Below are 23045 nucleotides of genomic sequence, written 5' to 3' on the forward strand. Positions count from 1 at the left end.
AAATCAGATATACATGTATCTATGTCACACCAATTGCTCGTCCGAGCTAAGTATATTCGTGTCATGTTACCAATCTAGGTTAAACCTTTTTAATGACACATCATGTTGCTTGTCTAAGTTGAAAATGTACATGTCAGGTTACTCTTTCGGGCTAAACCTTTAAAACGACATCAAGTTACTAGTCCAGGCTAAACTTGTGTCACATGTATCTTCGAGTTTGCAACAAATGTTGGATCTCGGTATCATTTATAACCAATCTCGTACAAGCGCACAGAAAACCCTATTGGTATGCTAATCGTATTATAACCTTTACTAAGTTCACACAGGGATCTATTAAACATATAATAATCACTTTTCAGTTTAGTCAAATTCTGACCATTTTGTACCAATTCACAAACAATTCAATTTTAAATCAAGCATACATATATATAATTCAAATACATATAATCTAAGTTATAAATATCATATGAACTTACCTGGAAAAAATAGAAAACAAGTTGAATCTTCAAGGACTATTCAATAATTTAGCTTTTCCCCGATTATCCCCGGTTTGATTCAATTCTTGATCTAAACAATTCACCAATACCAAACATTGTTATATCATTCCATGATATGTATTGTAATAGCCCGATTTTTTTTTGGACCAAAAATGCAGTTTTGGAACCCCGTTTTCAATGTCCTAGTTCGTAAATATTATTATTTAATATTTATGAGTATAATTTAATAATATATTGAACTATGGCTTAGTAATTTTGTTAATCGAAAAGTTAGTTAAAGTACAAGTGTATTGACCTTAAAGTCAGTGGTTTTGGAAAATGAGGTATTGGGACCTCATTATCTTAAATCGAGATAGTAAATATTTTTATTAAATATTTATGAAGTTATTTTATAAATGAATTAGATTTTTATAATTAATTTTGCTGATTTAGTGGTTAATTAAGGTATAAGGACTAAATCGTAAAAATTGTAAAAGTTAATCGTTATATAGTTTTATTTAATAAAAGGTTAAAAAGGTAATTGAATAGGATTTAAAAGTGTAATTATCCAAATTTTAATAATAGTGGATGGTGGGTGATTGGTTAAGGTGAAATTATATGTTAAAATTTTAATTAAATTACTAAATATTAAAACATGACCAAAGTGGTCATCTTAATTAATTATATGTTAAAATTTCAATTAAATTACTAAATATTAAAACATGACCAAAGTGGTCATCTTCTTCATATTTCTTTTCTTTTCACTAAAACCACCATTGTTGAAGGGAAGGAATTTGGCCAAGCTTTCCATTCATGCATGGTACGCCAATTGAAGCTCGTTTTTCATAAATTTTATATTTTTGAGATCGTTGTAGCTTGATTTAGCTAACCCGGGTATTAAATTGTAAAACTGTTAAAGTTTTGAAATGTTGTTATTGATGATTTTTGGAACTTCTAGTGTTAAATGGTTGAAACCTTAAATGTGATATAGGACTAATTTGTAAAGTGAAATTTGTTAGTTTTGAGTTTAGGGACTAAAATGTAATTATTTCAAAATTATCATGAAATTTATGTAATTATGAATTCTAGAGGGTTTTAAAAGGATTAAATTGACAATGGATTGAAAAACGAAGCTTAAATGTGAAAGTTATAATTGTTTCGATTTTAGGGACTAAATTGAGTAAAATGTGAAACTTTAGGAAACTATATAAAATGAAATTAAGTTGTCATATGACTTGAATAAGAGGCTATAAGGTAATTTGCACTAATATTTTGAAATGAATTACCGTATAAATCAAGAATTGAATCAACCAGTAGATAATCGAGGAAAATGAAAAATTACAAATTAGTCCTTAGCACTTCAAATGTCTCTAATCTTACTCAGTAAGTTCATACGATATAGTTATGTATATTTATGTAATGTTTGTGGTTGAACTATGAAATTTTAATATTTGAATGTATTTTAATTTGTTTACAAATTGGTACAAAATGTGGGAAAAAAAGACTGAATTGTAAAGAGTTGTTTTGATATGTGTACTGAGCCTTGATGAACATAGGATAGGATACAAGTGGCATGCCAATAGGGCTATCCGCACACTATACGAGATTTATATGATATGTGATATAAATGTACGGGAAATTCATTGATTGTACCGGAATCCAACATTTGTTATGGATTACCGAGTTTATCTCTATGGAGATTCAGGTGTGTTTTTGGAGGGATGTGTAGCCTACAGGCTTGGCACTCAGTGCCCAGGTGTGCATATGGGTGATATAGCTTATTTGAGCAATCAAGTGTTCTTTTGGTGGTTTCTCGTGTATCTGTATTTGTTTATTATAGTTCATGAGGCTAAATGATTAAAGTTAAAAGAAACTGATTTATTTGATATTGTATATTGTGATTGGAATTGGTTATTTGAAATTGGAATGATGTAAATGTTGTTTTTGATCAAAGGTTTTGATGGAATAGTATTGATTTAGATTGAATTATATAAATTGAAAATGTCATATGACCTGAAATGATAATATGTGTGTTCAATTGATATGTTATATGATGATTGAATAATGTAATCAAGTATATAAATATTTGATGATACTGATTAAATGATTAAATGAAATTGAATTGAGTTGAATTTAAATGAAATTGAATTGAGTTGAATGGCACTATATAAACTGAATTGCTTTGAGACTTGCTTATGATGATCTCACCTTATTGTTGTCAAATGCAGAAACAAGAAAGTTGTATAGTAGCTAATTTGTTATATTAATAGTAATTGAGGCGAGTTTACTATTTTAGTTCCTATGAATTTACTAAGCATTCATAATGATTACTCTATTTCATTTTTTTGTGTCTGTAGTTGGCATTTTTGCGGAACATGTCTGTCGGACCACTCCAAAGCTCACACTATCTAGCTTCAAACTCGGTAGACTTTCAGATTGTTCTTGAACCGATTATGTGGCATGTGTCTAGGTTAAATATGATTAAGTGTTTATTTTAGAAAATGATGAAATGATCTATGTTTATAATGTTTGTTTTGAATCTTTACATGATATGAGTAAAATACTGAATTATATGTGTGTGTGCTTAGTGTGTTCATGAGTTTGAGCAAAGAATGATGTTGGGTTTGAATGCTTTTATATGAGGTTTAATGTGTGCATAATGGCATTGGGGTAAGATGGTTTTGATACTAATAGGTGATAGTAACATAAGTTTAAGTACATGTTTGAATGGCATAGAATGGTATCAACTTATTTGAGTGACAAGTAATGCCTTTATAACTATGCTATGTGTTGGTGCTATTTGAGGCATATTGGTATGATGCTTGAATGTGTTTAGAATGTGATAAATTGGAATGTTTTCTATTAAGTTTATGTAGGTTTTGAGTTGGTTTAAATGTGCATTGGGTCATCAAATAGGCTATTGATTTAGTTTGGTATGAAGTAGGCATTAATGACATATTTTGCACAACACGGCTTGTCCATACGGCCGTGTGTCTACTGGTTAATAGGAAGAATTAGAAGCACACGATTCCCATTGCCACACAGGTTGGCCACACGCCCATGTAAGTGCTATAGATTTGGGTCATTTAGATTTCACATGGTCACAATTTGTTACATGGCCATGTGACTTTTGATGCAATTTTTACAATTTGATCCACATAGCTTCAGAGAGTTACACTGTCTGAATACACAGCCGTGTGACCCCTGTTTTACATGAGTGCCTTTATCTTTTGAAACTGTTGCAATTTGATTCCTGTTTGTTCCCAGGTAAATTTTTGAGCTTTCATAAGCTTGATTTAAACCTAGTTTTGTTTGTGATGCATGATATGTGTAATAATTACATGTTTATTTGAAATTTTTAAATTAAGATTTGTATGTAATTGTTCCGTTGACTGTCGTAACATCCTATAACTCAGGTCTGGCGACTGAATCAGGTGAGGGGTGTTACATACATTAACCTATTAATTCCATTTTCAAATCCCCCTTAAGTTTTACATTTGATTCAATTTAGTCTTTGAAACCGAAATAACAATATCTTCCAATTTTGAGATTCGCTTTGAGAAAAGGTTTCAATTACATCCCTTAGGGACCCTTTAATATCTATTATTACATAAATTTCACATAAATTTCATAATTTATTCACTTTAATCCTTATGTACAAAAACTAACAATTAATCCTTAAAATTTAGTCCTTTTTCATATTTAAGCTTAAAATCTATCAATTTAACACCAAAATCTTTAAGAAATCAACAATGACAACTTTCAAAAACTTCAATAGTTTTACAAATTGGTACATGGGCTAGGTAAAAAAAGCTCTCATGACTTCAAAAACATAAAAATTACAAGAAAATGACTTAATTCAATACCTAATTAGTTGCTGAAAGTTGAAACCCTTGAAGCTTCGAAGAAGAAGAAAATTCTCTCTTTCTTTCCACCGAAAATGGCTTTTATACCATAATTAATAATTTGTTTTATTTTAATTAATCTTAATTTTTAACTTGATAATCACATTTTAATATTTTAATCCACCAACATCCATTAACATATATTAGAAACTAGTTTAATTGCTATTTTGGACCTTTGGCTAATTGTAACTTAAGCCCCTAAGTCTTTGGCCAATTAAAAACTTCTAGCGATAAAACTTTTACAATTTAGCCTCCACACCTTAATTAAGCAATTAAAAAACAAAATTGAAGGACTAAACTTTGATAAACTTTTATACCAACACCATAAATATTTATATTTAATATTTATGGACCCGATTTACGGAAATGAGGTTCCAAAATCACAAGTGCAATTCGAGGCAAAGAAGGGCATATGTCGAAATTGGGCTTATCTGTTGTTGAAACTACAAAATCGAAATTTGAAGAAGCCAAAAATTTGGGAAAGTTTTGAGGTTGCTTTTGAAAAATCAAGTTGCGTAAGAAGAAGAGGAGACTTTGGGCTATCTGTCAAAGGTTTCCGTCATTCGACAACAAACGGTAACAGTAAACAAAAATTTTAATCAAGTTCTATAAAAACAAAATAAAAGAGGAAGAGAAGGGATACAAATGATTTTTTTTAAAAAATTTAAGTTAAAAGTGTATAATTAATTAATTAATTAATTTTTTTTAATATATGTATTTTATTTATGTTTATTTAATATTTTTGCCTTGAAAAAAGGAAAATTAAATGTAGGTCCCTCTTTCATGCTCATTGAACTTTCCTTTTATCATATTGACACATGATACTCCTTAAGTGGTCCACATGGCAATTTTTGTCAGTACTTAACACTGTTAGAGGAAGATACTAAATTGGTGAACAAAAATTAAGTTCAAATATCATATTAAACATTTTAAGAGTAAAGATACACGCATTAAAACTTTTATTATTAGTCATCATTCCTTTATTTTAAATAATGTTAATAATTTTTATTTTCCCTTAAATATGAAACCACGAAGTTTGGTAACTAACATCCTTCACCTAAGAGAAAGGGCAATGGTTATTGAAGTGGATAATGGTAGCCAAGAGAGGATACAAGGAGGAACCTACCTGCCTTAAGGAATTGTTCCCAATAGCTGATTATTTTTTTCATGTTTACAGTAGTGTATGCATTAAGAATTTAGTTAAATTTCAAACATTATAAAATTATATCACATTTCTTTTGGATAATTTAGTGACCAAATTGTATTTTTTTAACTAAAGGGCCGAAATAAAAAATTTACCTATAATTTAATGACTAATGGTGCAGTACTAATGGTGTAGTTTATCCTAAAATTTAAAATAGGATGAAATGGTGTTAGATAAAAGGGAGGGAAGGTTTTATGTAGAAAGTGAAGGGAATGAAGTGAGATTTGAAGCCTAGGAATCTAAAAGCTAGAGATGAAAACGAAATGATATAGGACGATTTTTTTTTCACCCTGACCTGACTCTATATAATGGAACCATACGTTGAAATCGACTCAATCTCAACTAAAAAATAAATGGTATACCTCGATTCAATATGACATGATTTTCAAATTATATATGTTATTAAATAAGTAATGATATAATTCAATAAACATTAATTTCTAAAAGTTCAAAAAATTACACTCAATCTATTAATAAGTGGTTGGGTGTAATGGTAAGGCACATTGCACTGTCAAGTGGAGGACTTAGGTTCAAACCTTGGATACAACATTGTTGGGAGGGGCAGCCACCAACTTCGAACATAAACTGTAAAACGAACATAAAGAATATATTGCACTCAATCTTCTCTCATTCTCTACTTTGGCAGCCTCGTCATTGTTATTTGATTGATATTGTTGGAACATAATTTTATGGTTTCAATTCGATTTGATCTCCTCGGGTTAGATTTTTTTTTTTTGGAAAATTAGGTTTAGGGTGGTTCGAGTTGGGTGAAATTAGGAAAATTAGTTGGGTTGGGGTTGGGATTGAGGTAAATCCACCTCATCCTAAGATATTTACAAAATTGCTCTTAATATATGTATATATTAAGTTTTTGTTTTCAATAAATAAATATTTAAAAAAATGTAATCTTATTTGCTTCAGAATAAAAATAAAAATAAAACAATTAAAGTAAATTAAGATCGGATCAGATCTTCTATTAAAATTCTAATTAAAGTTCAGGACATATTTTTTTATTAAGAGTCAAGGTCGAGGCATGGTTGAAACAATTTAATTAAGTTTAGGATTTGAAGTTTAAAATATTTGGTTATTTTAAAAGAATCAATAATACCTAGATGCATCATATTATCAGAATTAATATGAAATACAAAAAAAAATACTCAAGAAATACTTTAACCCTCATGCAAAATTGTAACTCAAACCACCTAAACTTATCCAAATTTTTGCTTTTAATAAAATTAGTTTTGGTCCCTCAAATAACAAATTTTCAAAGAGTGAGCAAATGTAATGGTCGTACATAATGATAATTCTCTTACTGATATTAATATATGAATTAATTCGAGCTCCAAATCTAAAATTATTCGTATTTTTATTATTTATTTGATGCCTAAACAAAATGAATTTAACAGTTTATTTCCCTATTTAAATCTGAAGCAAGTTAATCTTATAAACCTTGAGCTCTAAACAAATTGAATTTGACAGTTTGTTTTCCTGTTGGAACTTTGAAACAAGTTATAAAAACTTCAGCTGTAGCTACTGATCGGTTGTATGCTTGTCAACCAAACAACTCTGTACCTAAAATTAATAAAACGCAAGGCCTCAACTAATAAAACAATTAATGGAATCCCTTGTTTCTCTTACAATTACAAAAACCCCGCTCTGGTCTGGTCTGGTCTGGTCTGGTCTGGTCAGCTCAACTCTTGAGAAAATGAGCAGCCAAGAGTTTTGTAACTGTGAACCCATGGAAGGTTTCAACCTCGAACAGCTCTTTCAGCTTCTCGTCACATATTACTTTCCTCTTGTCAGCTGGATCCTTCATTGAACCCATGCTATGTTTAGAATATAAATTTTCTTGTTATTTTACAAACCTAGTATTTTAATGCATTTATGAATGATGACTAGAACATTGCTACTCACTACTGTGGTATATAAATATTGCTATATTTTTTTGCTGGGTGGGCAAATGATATACCTGGAGGTTATTTTCTTTTATGTAATCCCACATTCTCTTGATCACGACAGCCCGTGTAAGCTCATTTTCTCCAGTACCAAGAAATTTTACCAGAGCATCTGAAAGTTGAAGAGGAGCAAGAAATCCCTTCTGTCGCTTTTCCTTTCCTTTTGCTTCATCTGGATCTGAAACGACCAAAATGGACAGTAACGGAAACAGTAAGAACCAATAATTTTGAAAATAGTGAGATACGTGCATGCACAAGAATGAAATGAAGGTTACAGGGATCATCACATTGCAGGGTTAAGGATTAGACAAAACATGTAATAATAACTGCTGGAAACCTCATTCAAAACGTGTTTAGGACGCATATAAAGAAATACGTGAACAAAAAGGGCATACAGAGCAACATTCTGACTCTGTATCTAAATGGATGCGGCAAAGCCAGAATTAGCTGCAAAACAGTATATCTGGCAACATCACTTAAAGAGAGCATTCTTTTGAGAAACAACAGTAAAAAGACCTTTTTATGAACCGTGCAATAGTGGGGAGCAAATGTTGAGGTGAAAGGTATTGCTAATGGTACAATGGTAGACAAGATGCAAGCATAAGGCATTCTAACTCCTCGTATCAATGCAAAACAAGTCCTGTATAGAAGACATTAATTTAGTCATTTACTATCCATACCTTCTTCTCTCTCATGCTTTCTTGGCTTTTCCTTCTCCGTTGACTTGACTGGAACAACAATAACATGAAAGCCGATATAGGTAAATTTAGTACATATATTAGATAATAGGTAGGTTCAAGTTATAGCAGCATATTGCACAAGAAACAAAACTATTTTTCCTCAATTTAATTAAGAAAAAGCAAATCCTGAGGTGCAAGTTATTGCTAATAGTACAATGGTAGACAAGCTGTGAGCGTCAGACATACTCCTCACATATCAAATTATCAATGCCAAATAAGTTCTTGAGAAGACCTTAATTTAGTCATTCACTATCTATACCTTCTTCTCTCTCATGCTTTCTTGGTTTTTCCCTCTCCATTGACTTGACTGAAACAAATTCAGCACATCATATTAGATAAAAGATGGGTTTGAGTTACAAGACATTTGCAGCATATGGGTCAAGAAACAAAAGTATTCTTCCTTTATTTACTTATTCAAGGCCCTGGTTTCCTGAGAAAGAGAGAGAGTGACATTAAAAATTTACAATTAATAATTGTTTTTTCTGATTTCCAATACAATTCCTAGTTACTAGCCAATTCTGTAGGAGTCGGCAGTTTTTACTTACAAGTTTCAAAAGAGTAAAGTTTGAGCCCAAAATCTAATATAACTGACATTATCTAAAATAGTTTAACAAAAGCAAAATGGTAGAAGGGACAGATAGGTTATTTACCTTCGTCTGAATCCAAGGGCAAGATGTGCTTTGACAGGGCTTTGTTCATTTGAAACATGTCAATGGATTCAACACCAAAAAGTGCATGCAATGGCTCGTCACAAATTATATTTTTCTTGTTAACTGGGTCTTGCAAATTTTTCTCTCTAATATAAACCCACATTTGCTTAACCACCTAGCACCATTATAAAACAGAAAGTTTAGAACAAAGCAGCTCCTTGACTTAATCATGAAATTAACAAAGAAGAAAATGAAAAGAAATTTCAAGATATTTTCAAGTTACCTCAGTCCTCGCCATTTCAGGGACTCCTAAAAGTTCCCGAAGTTGTGGGGAAAGTCTGCTTACTTTGTTAAAACCACCTCCTCTTCTCTTACCTTCACTATTGACTCCTTTTGACCTATATTATAGAATGCAACAATAATAAATTCATAAACTAACAACTATAAGATTGATGGCAAATGCAATCACTGATTAAGTGAGTGCCCTACTAAACTCCAAAGCTTGCAAGACAGCGTAAAACAGAAAGTCTTAGTGTAGGTATATTCTACGGATGCTCTAAGTAAAATCTGAGAGAGACTTTAAGCTGCTGGTGCAATATCAACAATTCACGCAAAACTCACATTAAAATATGCTCACTGTTCCACATGAAATGAAAATGTTTAAGCTTTATCAAAAGCCACTCATTGAGTCCTGCCACTCAGGTGGTAGAGCAGCAATTGTTGTTAGCTAATATTGCAAAACAATATATTATTGGTTCAAAAGCGAAGCAAGAAGTCTGTCCAACATGTAAGACTTAATGCAACTTACATAAGAAATCATTGAAAGCAACCTGGAAGACATCCTTAGGAAAAACTAACCTTATCCTGTTAGAAAGGAGAATATGGAGTCAGCATTTGTTACAAGTTCAAGCTCACCTATTTCCTTCTTCCCAGCCCCAAAACATCAAAGAATGAGAACATGAAAATTTAGATTGTCGAGAATCTTCAAGAGTCTAATTAAACAGATTAAGTCACGAAAAAGAAGGAAGGAAAAAACATACTGCAACTTATGGGCATAATATTTGTATAACATAACCTGAGCTTAAACACACATACCACTAAGCAGAAAGGGACCCATGTTTCTTGTTCTAGAGGCCAAATTTAAACCACAATGAGAGAACATATAGTAGCTTGCACTTGTTTTAAAGCATTGCAGTCAACACAACACAACTTTCTTCTTTAAAATTTATGTAGCAGCACCACAAATTGAAAAGGATTGTTTCCAGGTGAAGAGCAAATATCTTACTATAACTTATAAGACAAAGGGGGACAAGAGGAAAAAAATGTTTCCATAAGATCAATTGCGTCAAAGGGCAAATAAGAACACATGAACTTGGAAATCAAATTGCCTGGTGAGATCATACTTAAAGCATTTTCAAACAATTTCACTGTTAAGCAATTCATTACAGTTGGTCAAAGCTCCAAAACTTTTTTTTTTGAGAGTTTAGAAGTACAAATAGAGTACATCTCAAGTACAACAAATACATACCGAGCAACTATAGAGTAGAATTAAATCAACACAAAGCACAAACGGAAAAGAACTAGTATATAACCAGACAAAACCCACACATGGCAACTGTGCATGGTGGGACTGGAGACTCAAACTTAGGTACTCAAGGACCCAACACCTCAGCCTTTGCCAACAAGGCCTCATTGGCAAAATATATTTGCTTAAGCTTTTTCCAAATCAAAATTGGGGAAATTTTAAGAAATATCATGTTTCTAAAAGTAAAAATAGAATCCGAGACACATATGTCTCCTTCACTTTTTTGAGACATAAAAAAGAAGAAAAAGAAATCGCATCATTATCGTTATTATTTTTCTTTTATTTACAGAACTATGATTAATCAACCTTGTAAGATGACTTCCACGGCAATGACTCACTGAGTTGGATTTAAATTAAAAACCTGTTCAGATTAAATACAAACAGCCTCTGTCAAATTTCTCCATTCAAAACATTTTCTCCGATTAAACATGCATTGTTAAAAAAATTTAAAAAATCTAAAAAAAAAAAACATAGCACACCATTAAAGCTAAAGCATAACCATAAGCAACGTAACCTCACAATTAACTTCTAAACAAAGCATTCTCTAAATCTTTTCAAAAAGAAAAACAGTAACGTGCATTCCCTTTAATTACTATTGCGTAAAATTTAGTATAATTACTAAATCATTAATAAAACTGACCGTTTCTTTGAGGTAGCCTTTTTGTTCTTCGCTCTTTCGTGCTCCTCCTCTTCGTCGTCCGAATCAGAGCCGTCGGTTTCCTCTGATTTAATCTTAGCCGTCTGATCATCTTCATTTTGTTGTTGTTGTTGTTGTTCTTCGGCATTTTCGAACTGGTTTTGGAGATATAAATCGACCTGTTCCCTAATAAACTTCTTCCTGTCCGTCAAATCAATACCGAAATCTTCCTCCAATCTCCGCCGCACGATTGCTGTAGTTGTGGTGTTGAGGTCCGATTCACCCAAGAACTCCCAGAGTCGGGCGATTAGCTCCGAGTCCAAGACCATTTCAGTTATTGTTTCCTTCACTCAGTGAGTCAGGTGGCGTAGAAGAATTTGTATTATTTAAGAGCGGAAACCGAAGAGCAAGAAATGAATGAGATAAAAAGATAAAAAAAAGGTTGGCTCACCCGTTACTCGTTTGGACTTTGGAGCGAACTGAAAGTTGAGGTGTGAGGGGCGTTCTCCCAAGGATCTTTCTATTCTTACTGATTTGCTATTTTAATTTTTTCTACAAATATGGCCACATTGTACACGCATCACGTGGGCTGGGCCTACAACGTCCACCGCAATATTAAGATAACTAGAATTCTTATATTTTTAGACAGCGATATTTATCCATTATAAATTTTATATTTCCAAAAAATATTTGTAATTGATGGTCATGAAATTAACTAAAAATTTGATTAAGTCAATTACATCTATCAATTAATATTATTTTTATGATGAGTAAATATATCATTTCTACGAAGACTACAAATACTAGTAATTACTATCTTTCTATTACTTAACCAAATAATTTAAATGATCGATTAAAACTAATATTAATTAATTTAATTAACTAACGAACGCGACAAAGAGCAAAATGAGAAAAAAATCGAATAACAACCAAGAAACGAAACAATACCCAAGAAAGAATCTGCTTAGATTTTATTTGTCACTATTAATCTAAATTACACAATTTCCTTACTTAGCACTTGAATCCGTAGAAATCCCTAAATTATGTTAATATCTCTTTTGAGTATAAGAGCAACTCACTCTAGGTTGATTAATTGAAATTTCTTTCTAATTAAAACCTCTATTATCACACTAACTCGTGCTATGGATTCCCTTATTATTATATTTGATTCTAATTCGGTAGATTTATGTCGTCCTATTTCTAGGATTGTATGCAATTCCACTCAATTATGTATGATCTAATCTTAAACTGGTTTTCTTCAACCACCGATTTAAGCACATCGAACATGAATTAGTACTCTAGAAATATCAAACCAAGAATTATGCACACATAATTGAGAATAAGAAACTAAGTATTTATCGCGTAAAATAGAAATTAAACAACATAATTCATTGTAGGGTTTATCTCCCATATGTATTCAGAAAATTAGTTCATGCTTCAAAAGAGAAAAATCAAATATACAGTATAATCGAAAGAATAAAAGAAACTCATGATAACTTCTTAAGAAATCAACTAGGAATCTTCAATCTTGATGGAAATCTGCTTCAAAGTCGACTTCAATGATATTTTTCGAGTTGTTTTCTTGAGTTTCTTTGACGCCCCTCTCATATCTTTTTATTTTTGTCATATATACATATTAGAATGCCCGAAAAACCTAAAAATTGTGATTTTTTGTTGTTCAATGCACAATCATGTGAAATCGACATGGTCTATCACACACCCGTGTGGTCTGATTGTATGAAAAGGTGTAGCTTGTGTGGCTCCTTCAACTTGCTTCGACGCTTCGATTTTTGATCATTTTTTCGCTCATTTTGCTATCAAGTGCTCTATTAAGCATTTAAATATGAATTTAAAAGATTAGGAGTATAAAATTCACAATTAACATCAGATAATAACCCAAAACGCGTTAAGAATGAGGTTAAAACATGTTACTTTTAGCACTTATCAAATATCCCCAAACTTAAATGTTTACTTATCCTCAAGAAAAATTCTCAACCCACATTGATGTTAACTTCCCTTAATTTATTGTTTTCATCAACAATGTCTTAGGGTAATCTATAGATAATTATGCATTGGAAATTTTAACTAAAATGACACTACAAAACACAAGCAATCCAAGTAGAAAATTTTAAGGCTTAAAAATATAGGCGTCTCTCCTATCTCAATAATTATCTGAAATTCAAACTCAACAAGAATTAACACCTTCACTAAGGTTCACTCAAAGCACTCAAAGTGTTTAAAGTTCAAGTAATGTGTACTCAATAGTCAAACAAGAAAGGTTATTATCATAGACTTGCTTAAAAATCAAATCTCCACAACTATAGAAATGAGATTACACACCAATCAAGAGATCTTTACGAGATTGTAACGGGGCTTAGGTTAAGGGTACAAATAAAGTCATAAAAGGTGTTTACAATCGAGAGTCGAATTGATAGGTTACCAAACCAAAAAAATCATCTGTTGAATTAAAAGAATTTACATCAATTTGAAATAAAGAGCAGATGTGAGCTTTTATACAAAAGGTGAGAGTAATGATTCAAGCTTAAATAAGATAGTAAGGTTTATAACCTAAATGTGAATTTCTCAATTGATCAAGATCACTCAAATTTTTTTCCTATTTTTTTTTGGTTTTTCTAGAAAAAAGAGAAATTCGACAATACAAATGATAAATCATAGTCAAGCAACTAACCAAATTGAATCTAAACAAAAAGGGAGTCAATAAAAAGGGTGATTTGCAAAATTAATGTGGTTTTTGGGTTAACATGAATGATTGATAAGTAAAAAAATGGATTAGGATCAATGGGGTTTACTAGGGGATAATACAATAGGTAAATTGTTTAAAGGTTAAACCCTAAGGGCCTTTATCATCTCCGTATATTAAATCGATAATTTGGTCTCGATATGTATAACCGAAACAAGTTCTAGAATAACAAATCTAGTTGATATACTCACAACCAAAATAAAACGAGCATGAAAAAGTAGATGCTCTATAGGCTAAAAAGCTCACAAAAAAATTTATGGTTTTGATGTCAAACTTATAAATTTAAAATTTAAGATAATGCTGCAGTTCAGAGAGACAATCTAAAATAATAGTTTTCTGAAAATGACTTATCATGCTTGACTCTCTCGTGTCTTAAAGTATAAATAACACCAAGCATAAAAATCCACAAATTAATCCCAAATAGAACAATAAAAACTCCAAATTTAGAAAAATTAACTCCAATATAAGACTTAAGGAAATTATTTAAACACAAACAACAATTCAATGACTATATCACATAACATACAAAATTCTCCCCACACTTAAGATGTACATTGCCCTCAATGTACAAACAAAATTAATCACAATAAGCAAAGTATCATAAGAAAGGGAGGAAGAAAATTGGAACTGCCCTAAATTTGGATGAATGGGCCGAGATAATGAAATCTAAAAATATAGGAGATCCTAAATTAACTACTTGATTCCATGCATAGTAATAAGAAAATAGACAAAAGTAAGATAAGATAAAAAAGAAAACAGAATAAACAGAAAAACAATTGAAATAACAATAACAATAACAATAACAATAAAGTGCATAAAAAATATAACAATCCGGAAAAGAAGAAAAACAAATAACAATAAAAAAGTACAAATAAAAATAAAAAGAACGATAAATAGAAGATAAAACTAGGTAGAATCACTAATCGACATTGCGAGGAATATCATGATCGAGAGGCTCTAGGTTAGTAGTGCGAACTGGTGACGAAAGATGAAAGTTCTGGCACAACTGCAGTAAATATGCCTTCATACAATCCTGCTATTATTGTAAGTGACTGACCTGCTTTGACTGCTATTGCTGTGTGCAATATATGTCTTCAAGCATGACAGTATGTGCAGCTACAGAATTACTAAGAGAGGAATGGGTCAAGATGGGTCTGCATGTTTAGGTGGGTTATCGTCCAGAAGCTCCTTATGCTCATCTTGCGGATCCAGACAAAGCAATGTAAACCAATTTGGACCAACTTTGGGATGACGGTGGATCATCTGCATGTGGTTCATAATAATCAATCCCTGAGGGACCATCTATCCGACCAGACTCAAGGAGGAGGACTACTCTGGAGTATCGAGAAGTCCAAAATACTTTGCTAGGTGAGTCACATAGAGACCCATACAGATTGGTCCCTTCATGTGCTGGTCCAACTTGTGACGATAAAAGTGAGCCACAAAATATGCCACATCAATCGGGTGACGCTTATCCATGTTCCATAAAAAATATGTGTCCACGATACTTATGACCCCGTGCTTTCTTTTCGTCTAGTCATTGTGTGTGCCAATATGACATAGATGTATCATAAAGCAAGGGTTAAGGATGTTACCTTCGACTGACTTAGGTTCTATGGCGAATCAATTTTGGCAATAACGAACCAACAACGTGGAGTCGATCGATGGACGTGCCTGGAAATATAGACGTGGAATCAATTTTGGCAATATGACATGGATGTATCATAAAGCAGGGGTTAAGTAATGCATTGTACCCCCTAGTTAGAATAAAATAGTACGTGGCTGATCCCACCGTGATATAGTCAGTTATAAAAAAAAGGTTGAGCAAAATTCTAGTGTGAGTTCTGCGTAAGTAGGCTCCATAATGGTAAAGAACCAGTCTCATGGTGTTGTGTTAATCAACACATAGATTCGGACAGAAAAATTGACTACCTATAGAGCATCCCAATCAATGCATCAACCCACTCCTAAGGGTCGCTACTTCAATTGTTGGTATTGGTCCTCATATGGACCTGGACTGAATTGGAAAAATAGGAATTTGGTGGTCATGGTCTAAGACGAAGACAAATGCACCTACTGTTTTTCGCCTTTTAGAGGAGAGGATAAGTACCTTAGTCTTACTTATCGTATTTGTCATTATGTACCTGAAATAAGAATTGCAATTAATTAGAATGATGTATAATATATATATATACAATATAAAACAATATAAAGAGAAAAGTAAACATAATAAATAAAATAAAATAAAATAAAATAAAATAAAAATACAGATGAGAATGGTAAAGAACAAAAGATTGTGGTTTGTTTGGACAACGACTGTGTGAAAGGAGAAGTCAGGGGAGGATGAAATGGTGGTCTTTGGGCGGTGCGATGGGGGTTTGGAGGGTGATCTACAGTGTAAGTGAACGACGGTGGAAAGAAAGAAGGAGGAGGAAGAAAAAGGGAAGGAATTGTCGGTGTTAGTGGCGAACAATAGACAATGGGACAAATAATGGCAAGAAGAAGACGACGTGGAGTACTAAACCGATGGCGAAGGTGTGGAGAGGTTTGGGGGGCATAAAATAGGAAAATGGGTGAGAATGGGTGAAAATAAAAGTTATGGTATCAGAAAAGGATGGCACGATCATCTATTTAGCTTGTGTTAGGTTACACGATCGTGTCGTTCAATTGTGTACGTCATTGAGGTCGTATGACTCATAATAATCCAGTCAAATCATCACACGACCGTGTATTTGGAAACACATGGGCGTGTTGCCAAGCCTTGTGACTCTCTGAACCCGTATGAGTTATAAAATGTTTTTAAAAATTACTCTAGTATTTACACAGTGTGTAATAAGCTCGTGTGTCTAGGTTGTGTTTCTTTACTCAGATCGTGTGGATTTGTTGTTTGCTTCTCCCACGATCATGCAAGGACGTGTGGGTCACATGGCCGTGTCGCCAAACCATGTGACTCTCTAGAGCTGTGTGGCTTCGATTTAATCCATTCCTTGTATACACGTGAGTGTGTGCCCATGCCGTGTAGGCCACATGACCATGCCACTAGGTTGTTTGGTCTACCTCAAACCATGTGGTCTTTTTTTTAGAATTAATAAAAATAAATATAAAATAATAAAAATACAACACAAATAAATGAAATTAAAAAAACACTCAGGTTACCTCTCGAGAAGTGCTTATTTAGAGTCTAAGCTCGATTTCCCTTTTCAAACACAATTAATTCAAATTTTAGAGTTGGAGCTCCTCTCTCTCGTTATCAATATCACCATTTAGATAAATTTTAAGTTGATGGCTGTTTACCTTAAACATTCCATATTCAGGGTGTGTTACCTCAATTTTTCCATACGGGAGTATGTGTTTTTACCATAAATGGATTCGACCATCTTGACTTAAGATCTTCAAAGAACATTCGTGGATCTAAATTGTCTAGCAACATTTTGTCTCCAACTTTGAATTGGTTTGTCCTTTTTAAATGCACACCATTATGTTACTTTGGTACTTGTTTATACATTCTTGGGTTCTAATAAGCCTTTATTCATCATTCATCTAATTCATCGACCTGTACCATTTTTCTTCACATGTCCTTTGACTTCTATCACCTTGAACATGACACGATTTTAACATGTCTTCATGAGTAATTTCCTATAAAGAATGTTGAGCCACATGATTAATAAAATCAACAGAATAACGAGTATCGTCTCGCTAACTAGAAACTCTCACAACATTACGTGCTTGAAGAATAACATCTTTATCACCTACCCTAAACACAAATTCACCATTATCCACATCAATAATAGTTCTAGTAGTGGCTAAAAAGGGTAGACCTAAACTCATAGGTACCTTAATATCCTCATTCATGTCTAGTATAACGAAGTCAATAGGGAATATGAATTTATCTACTTTCACAAGTACATCTTCAATAATACCCCTAGGATATTTAACAGATATGTCAGCTAATTGAATATTCATCCTAGTGGGTTTTGGTTCTTTGAGACTAAGTTATTTGAACATTTTATAAGACATTAAATTTATACTAGCATCTAAATCAGCCAATGCTTTTTTAGCAGATAAACTACCAATAAAACAAGGGATAGTAAAACTCCCTATATCTTTCAGCTTAGTGGGTAGTTTGTTTTGGAGAATGACTGAGCATTTAAGTCCACAGTGGATAGCTCTTTTAACTTCCTTTTATTTTATAACAAATCCTTTAAAAATTTTGCATATTTGGGAATCTGTGAAAAAGCTTCAACAAAAGGTAAGTTAATATGTAATTATTTAAAAAGTTTAAGAAATTTACCAAATTGTTCGCCCATGCAGTTTTTCTTCAAGTTTGTCAGATATGAAATTTGTGGTTTGTATTATCTGACCACCGACTTATGTTCTTTCTTGCATTTCTCAACCCCATGATTTTTCTCAATAGCTTCTAGATTCAACTTCTTTTTAGGCTCAGCTAACACCTTTTCACTTTGTAAAGTGATTGCGTGGACTTGCTCTTTTGAGTTGGTTTTAGTGTTACTAGGTAAACTGCCTTGTTGCATCTCTGAAACCAATTTAGCAAGCTAGCTAATCTGATTCTTGAGACCCTAAATAGATGTCTGCTGATTCCTCAAAGTTGTTTCAGTGTTTTGGAATTGATTTTTTTATACTAAAATAAATTTAGTTAACATCTCTTCAAGATTCAACTTCTTTTCTTGCTAATAAGGTTGCTGAAAACTCGGAAGGGGTTGTGACCTTTGATTTCCTTGACTGCCACAAGAAAAATTTGGATGATTCCTCCAATCTGGGTTATAATTATTGCTATAGGGGTTATCTTGAGGTCTATAATTATTACCCATAAAGTCGACTTGCTCATGCTCCATGTTAGGTTTGAAGGGTAAACATTCCAAATTGATCATCTCCGTTCCAGTCGCATCACATTGCATTACCGAATTCACTTGTTTACTAAAACTCAAACCATCAATTTTTTTACTAAGAGCTTCAACTTGACTTGCCAACATAGCAACTGCATCTATATTAGAAAAATTGGCTTTCTTGGTAAGCTTTGTTCTCATAACTTGTCACTGATAGTTATTCGGTGTCATCTCCTCAATAAATTATTGGGCTGCCTCAAGTGTTTTATTATTCAGTGTTCCTCTAGCTGTTGAATCAATTATTTTCCTAGTCGAGGATTCAAACCATTGTAAAAAGTGTGAACTTAAAGCCACAAAGGTAGTCCATGATGAGGACACCTTCTCAATAGATCATTAAGTCTTTCCCATGCATCATACAATGTCTCAAGCTTAAATTGAGTAAAAGAAGATATATTATTCCTCAACTTGACTGTTTTGGCTGGTGGAAAATACGTCAACATAAATTTTCAATCATCTGAGCCCAAGTAGTGATGGAACCCCGTGGAAGTGAATTCAACATCTGTTGCACTTTGTTCCTCAAAGAGAATGGGAACAACTGTAGGCATATGACATCATTAGTAACGCCATTAATCTTAAATGTGTCGCAGGTCTCCAAAAAGTTAGCTAAATGAGCATTCAAATCTTTATCTTACAACCCACCAAACTGAACATACTCCTGCATCATCTGAATTGTGTTCGGCTTAATCTCAAAATTATTTGTAACAACAGTCGGTTTGACAATACTCGATTCAGCCCCAATCAGAGTGGGCTTAGTATAGTCATACATAGTCTGAGGAGAAGGGTGTGTTGGAAGTTCCGAATTACTAGAATTAATATTCATCTCCACAGTAATGTCTTTTTGTTCTTGATCATATATAAAAATCTGTTGTTGACCTTGCCTTGCTTCTCTAACCTCTTTCCGATTTTTGTGAGCAACATTTTCAATCTCAATATAAAAAACTAATGGTTTTGACGGGTTGCCTCTAGTCATAAACCAAAGGAACTTGTAAGGATCAAACAAAAGTGAATCAAGATCTAAAATTAAATTAAAAATAAAAGTATTAAAATAAAAAAAGGGTTAAAGTAATAAAAATAAAGTTTTCCTAATATTTTAGTCCCTAACAATAGCGCCAAAAACTTAATGGTCACGAAACTAACTAAAAATTTTACTAAGGCAAGTGCACCTCAATTAATAGTATAGTTACGGTGAGCAAATATATCATTCTCACGAGGACTACAAGTACTAGTAATTACTGTCTTTTTATTATTTAACCGCTTAATTCAAATAATCGATTAAAACTAATATCAACTAATTTAATTAACTAACGAACGCGACAAAGAAAAAAACACGAAAAGAATCGAATAACAACCAAAAAATGGAACAATACCCAGGAAAGAATCCGCCTAGATTTCATCTGTCACTATCAATCTAAATTACACAATTTCTTTACTTAGCACCTTGATCTGTAGAAATCCCTAAATTATGCTAATAACTCTTTCGAGCATAAGAGAAACTTACTCTAGGTTGATTAATTGAAATTTCTTTCTAATTAAAACCCCTATTATTACATTAACTCATTCTTTGAATTCCCCATTAGATTTGACTCTAATCTGGTAGATTTATGTCATCCTATTTCTGAAATTGTATGCAACTCCATTCAATTACCGAAGATCTAACCTTAAACAGGGTTTATTCAACCACCAATTTAAGCACATCGAACATGGATTAGTACTCTAGAAATATCAAACCAAGAATTAAGCACACATATTTGAGAACAAGAAATAAATATTTATTGCGTAAAGTAGAAATCAAACGACATAATTCATCATAGAGTTCATCATCTCTATGAATTTAAAAAATTAGGCCATGCTCGAAAAGAGAAAAATCAAATATACAATATAACTGAAAGAATAAAAGAAACTCATGATAACTTCTTAAGAAATCAACTGGAAATCTTCAATCTTGACGGAAATCCGCTTCAAATTCGGCTTCAATGGTGTTTCTCGAGTTGTTTTCTTGAGTATTTTCTAACGACCCTCTCATATCTTATTTTTTTGTCATATATACGTATTAAAATACCTGAAAAACCTAAAAATCATGATTTTCCACTGCTCAGTGCACAATCTTGTGAAATCGACACGACCTACCACACAACTGTGTGGTCTGACTGTATGAAAAGGTGTAGCCCGTGCGGCTCCTTCAACTTGCTTCGACACTCCGATTTTCACTCATTTTTCTCCTACGTGCTCTATTAAGCATTGAAACATGAATTTAAAAGATTAAGAGTATAAAATTCCCAATTAACATCAGATAATCACCTAAAATGTATTAAGAATGAGGTTAAAACATGATATATTGAGTAGCTATCAAATATTTGTTGGAAAAATTGTAATTTTGGAAACTTTAAGACATATTCTCGATTGATAAAGGTGGAGAGTTGAATCATAAAATTATGATTTTATATTCTACTCCATGAGACCTTTACAATGGTATATCATATGCTCAAAATGGTTGAGTGATGAATGAGAAATTGATACTCAAAGTATGCTACTTGGAAATATTTGTTGAGGAAAAGAAAAGTTTAGATCCCACATTGGTTAAATACCAAGTGTGAGATATGTATATATATGAGAGCTCACTTGAAATGTAATTGAATGACTAAGCTTGAAACCTTTCCTCGCGTGCAGGGGGTGCAGATTCAAACCCATCGGGGTTGGGGCGCACTCGCATGACGTGGGTGATGCGAAATTTCTAGATTTGGGCTATATTTTAGCCCAACACGAAAATATTTTTTTCCCTCAACAAATAAACAAAATCTGATTTAAAATTATACATATCCTGATTTTATTTGATTCCAATCAATTTGATTTGATTTTAATCAAATGAATTTAATTGCTCATTTAATGCAGATTTTGTATCATTATTTCATGGATATTTCCAAATTCCTCTATATTGAATTCCTATAAAGGGCCAAGACTTCTTTAGAATTTGCTACTGAATCACAGTCTCTTATTTTGCTCTCCAAAATTCTACTCTTTTCCTCTCCATATTTTCCAATGTTTCGGTGATAGAAAAAGGCAATGTTCGTTCGTTGATCACTCCAGAGGTGCTATTGCTTCGATCATCATGTTGTTGTATCCTGGGAGACAGTCGACCAACGTTTCTCCAAGTACCGTAGGAGTGGCCAAATCTGTCTTCAGGAAATTGTGTTAAATAGGCCTCAACATTTAGTAAAACTCGATTCTTCTTTTCGATTTCTGATTTTTGTTATGTTATTTATTGGTTTTTCGTATTTGACAATTTAAATATAAATTATTTAATTTATATTTTATATATATATATTTATTTATATTTATATAGTTTGTCCGCTAACTTGTTTTGTCAACAATATTTTAGTGTTTCAATATTATAACACCAACACTTATCACTAAAAATTATATTTTCATTAACATTCAAAATTTAGGTTAGTTAAAAATCATTAATAAAACTGAATTGCATTATCATTTTCATTATGATTTTAATTATGGTTTTTTTCCTCTATCGGTAATGATTTCTCTAGCTTCTCGAGGTTCCCACCCGTATTTCTAAATTGAAAACGAGTTTCCGGTAGCTCCATTTCGTGAAGATGATTTAAAGCAGCAGTGATGGCGATGCATTCGGTTGGATGGTATGAAGCCGACTTTTTTTTCAGCGTTGATGGCCAATTTTCAGTTCTCTTATTTTTAGCCAGTGTTATGAATGGCTTGATTAAATGATACGGTAATTGTTCTCATTCCTAAGAAAGACAAGTTTAACTGTATACAGGATTTACGTCCGATTACTTCATACCATGTTTTTTATAAGATCATTTTTAAGGTTAAGAAGATTCTGATGGACATTATATCTCCTATGCAGTCAAAGTTTGTACTCGGTCGGTTAATTACTGATAATGTTGCTTTTGAGATTATTCATCATATGAGGAATAAGGGGATAGGGAAAGTCGGTAAAGTTACTCTCAAGATTGACATTAATAAAACTCATGATAGAGTTGACTAGAATTTTTTATGCTTTCTCCTAGGTAAAATGGATAAACTGGATTATGCTACATGTGAGTACAATTTCCTACTCGATTTCTTTTAATGGACGAAATGTGGGGCCAATTGTTCCAAACTAGGGATTGCATCAAGATGATCCACTTTCTTCTTATTTGTTTATATTGTGCACTAAGGGGCTTAATTATTTAATCAGACAGGCTGAGCTATGGGGTGA

The 23045-nt window shown here is 32.5% G+C and overlaps 1 protein-coding gene, 1 long non-coding RNA gene and 1 other non-coding gene across 7 annotated transcripts; 1 reads left to right on the top strand and 2 right to left on the bottom strand.

The window, feature by feature from the left end:
- Positions 1–6979: 6979 nt before the first annotated feature.
- Positions 6980–11747, bottom strand: LOC105803885 (upstream activation factor subunit UAF30). Of its 5 annotated transcripts, XM_012636302.2 has the most exons (8): positions 11604–11747; positions 11156–11496; positions 9214–9328; positions 8931–9105; positions 8540–8587; positions 8221–8268; positions 7555–7718; positions 6980–7395 (listed from the first exon to the last, which is right to left on the bottom strand). In XM_012636302.2, exons 2-8 carry the CDS (start codon positions 11479–11481, stop codon positions 7276–7278), a joined length of 996 nt encoding a protein of 331 aa, XP_012491756.1. In that variant the 5' UTR covers positions 11482–11496; positions 11604–11747; the 3' UTR covers positions 6980–7275. The 5 variants fall into 5 exon arrangements, with proteins under 5 accessions (XP_012491756.1, XP_052480044.1, XP_052480045.1 ...); XM_052624084.1 differs by having other exon boundaries at positions 6980–7411; positions 11156–11688; XM_052624085.1 differs by having other exon boundaries at positions 6980–7388; positions 11156–11687.
- Positions 11748–12522: 775 nt separating this feature from the next.
- On the bottom strand, positions 12523–15231 carry LOC128034896 (uncharacterized). Its single transcript, XR_008191067.1, has 2 exons — positions 14971–15231; positions 12523–12978 (listed from the first exon to the last, which is right to left on the bottom strand). It is a non-coding gene; the product is annotated as an uncharacterized LOC128034896 (long non-coding RNA).
- A 3886-nt stretch (positions 15232–19117) lies between these two features.
- Positions 19118–19224, top strand: LOC128035088 (small nucleolar RNA R71). Its single transcript, XR_008191492.1, has one exon. It is a non-coding gene; the product is annotated as a small nucleolar RNA R71 (small nucleolar RNA).
- The last annotated feature ends 3821 nt before the right edge of the window (positions 19225–23045 follow it).

The sequence above is a fragment of the Gossypium raimondii genome, chromosome 11 (genome assembly GCF_025698545.1).
Source record: "Gossypium raimondii isolate GPD5lz chromosome 11, ASM2569854v1, whole genome shotgun sequence".
In the NCBI taxonomy this organism is placed as follows: Eukaryota; Viridiplantae; Streptophyta; class Magnoliopsida; order Malvales; family Malvaceae; genus Gossypium; species Gossypium raimondii.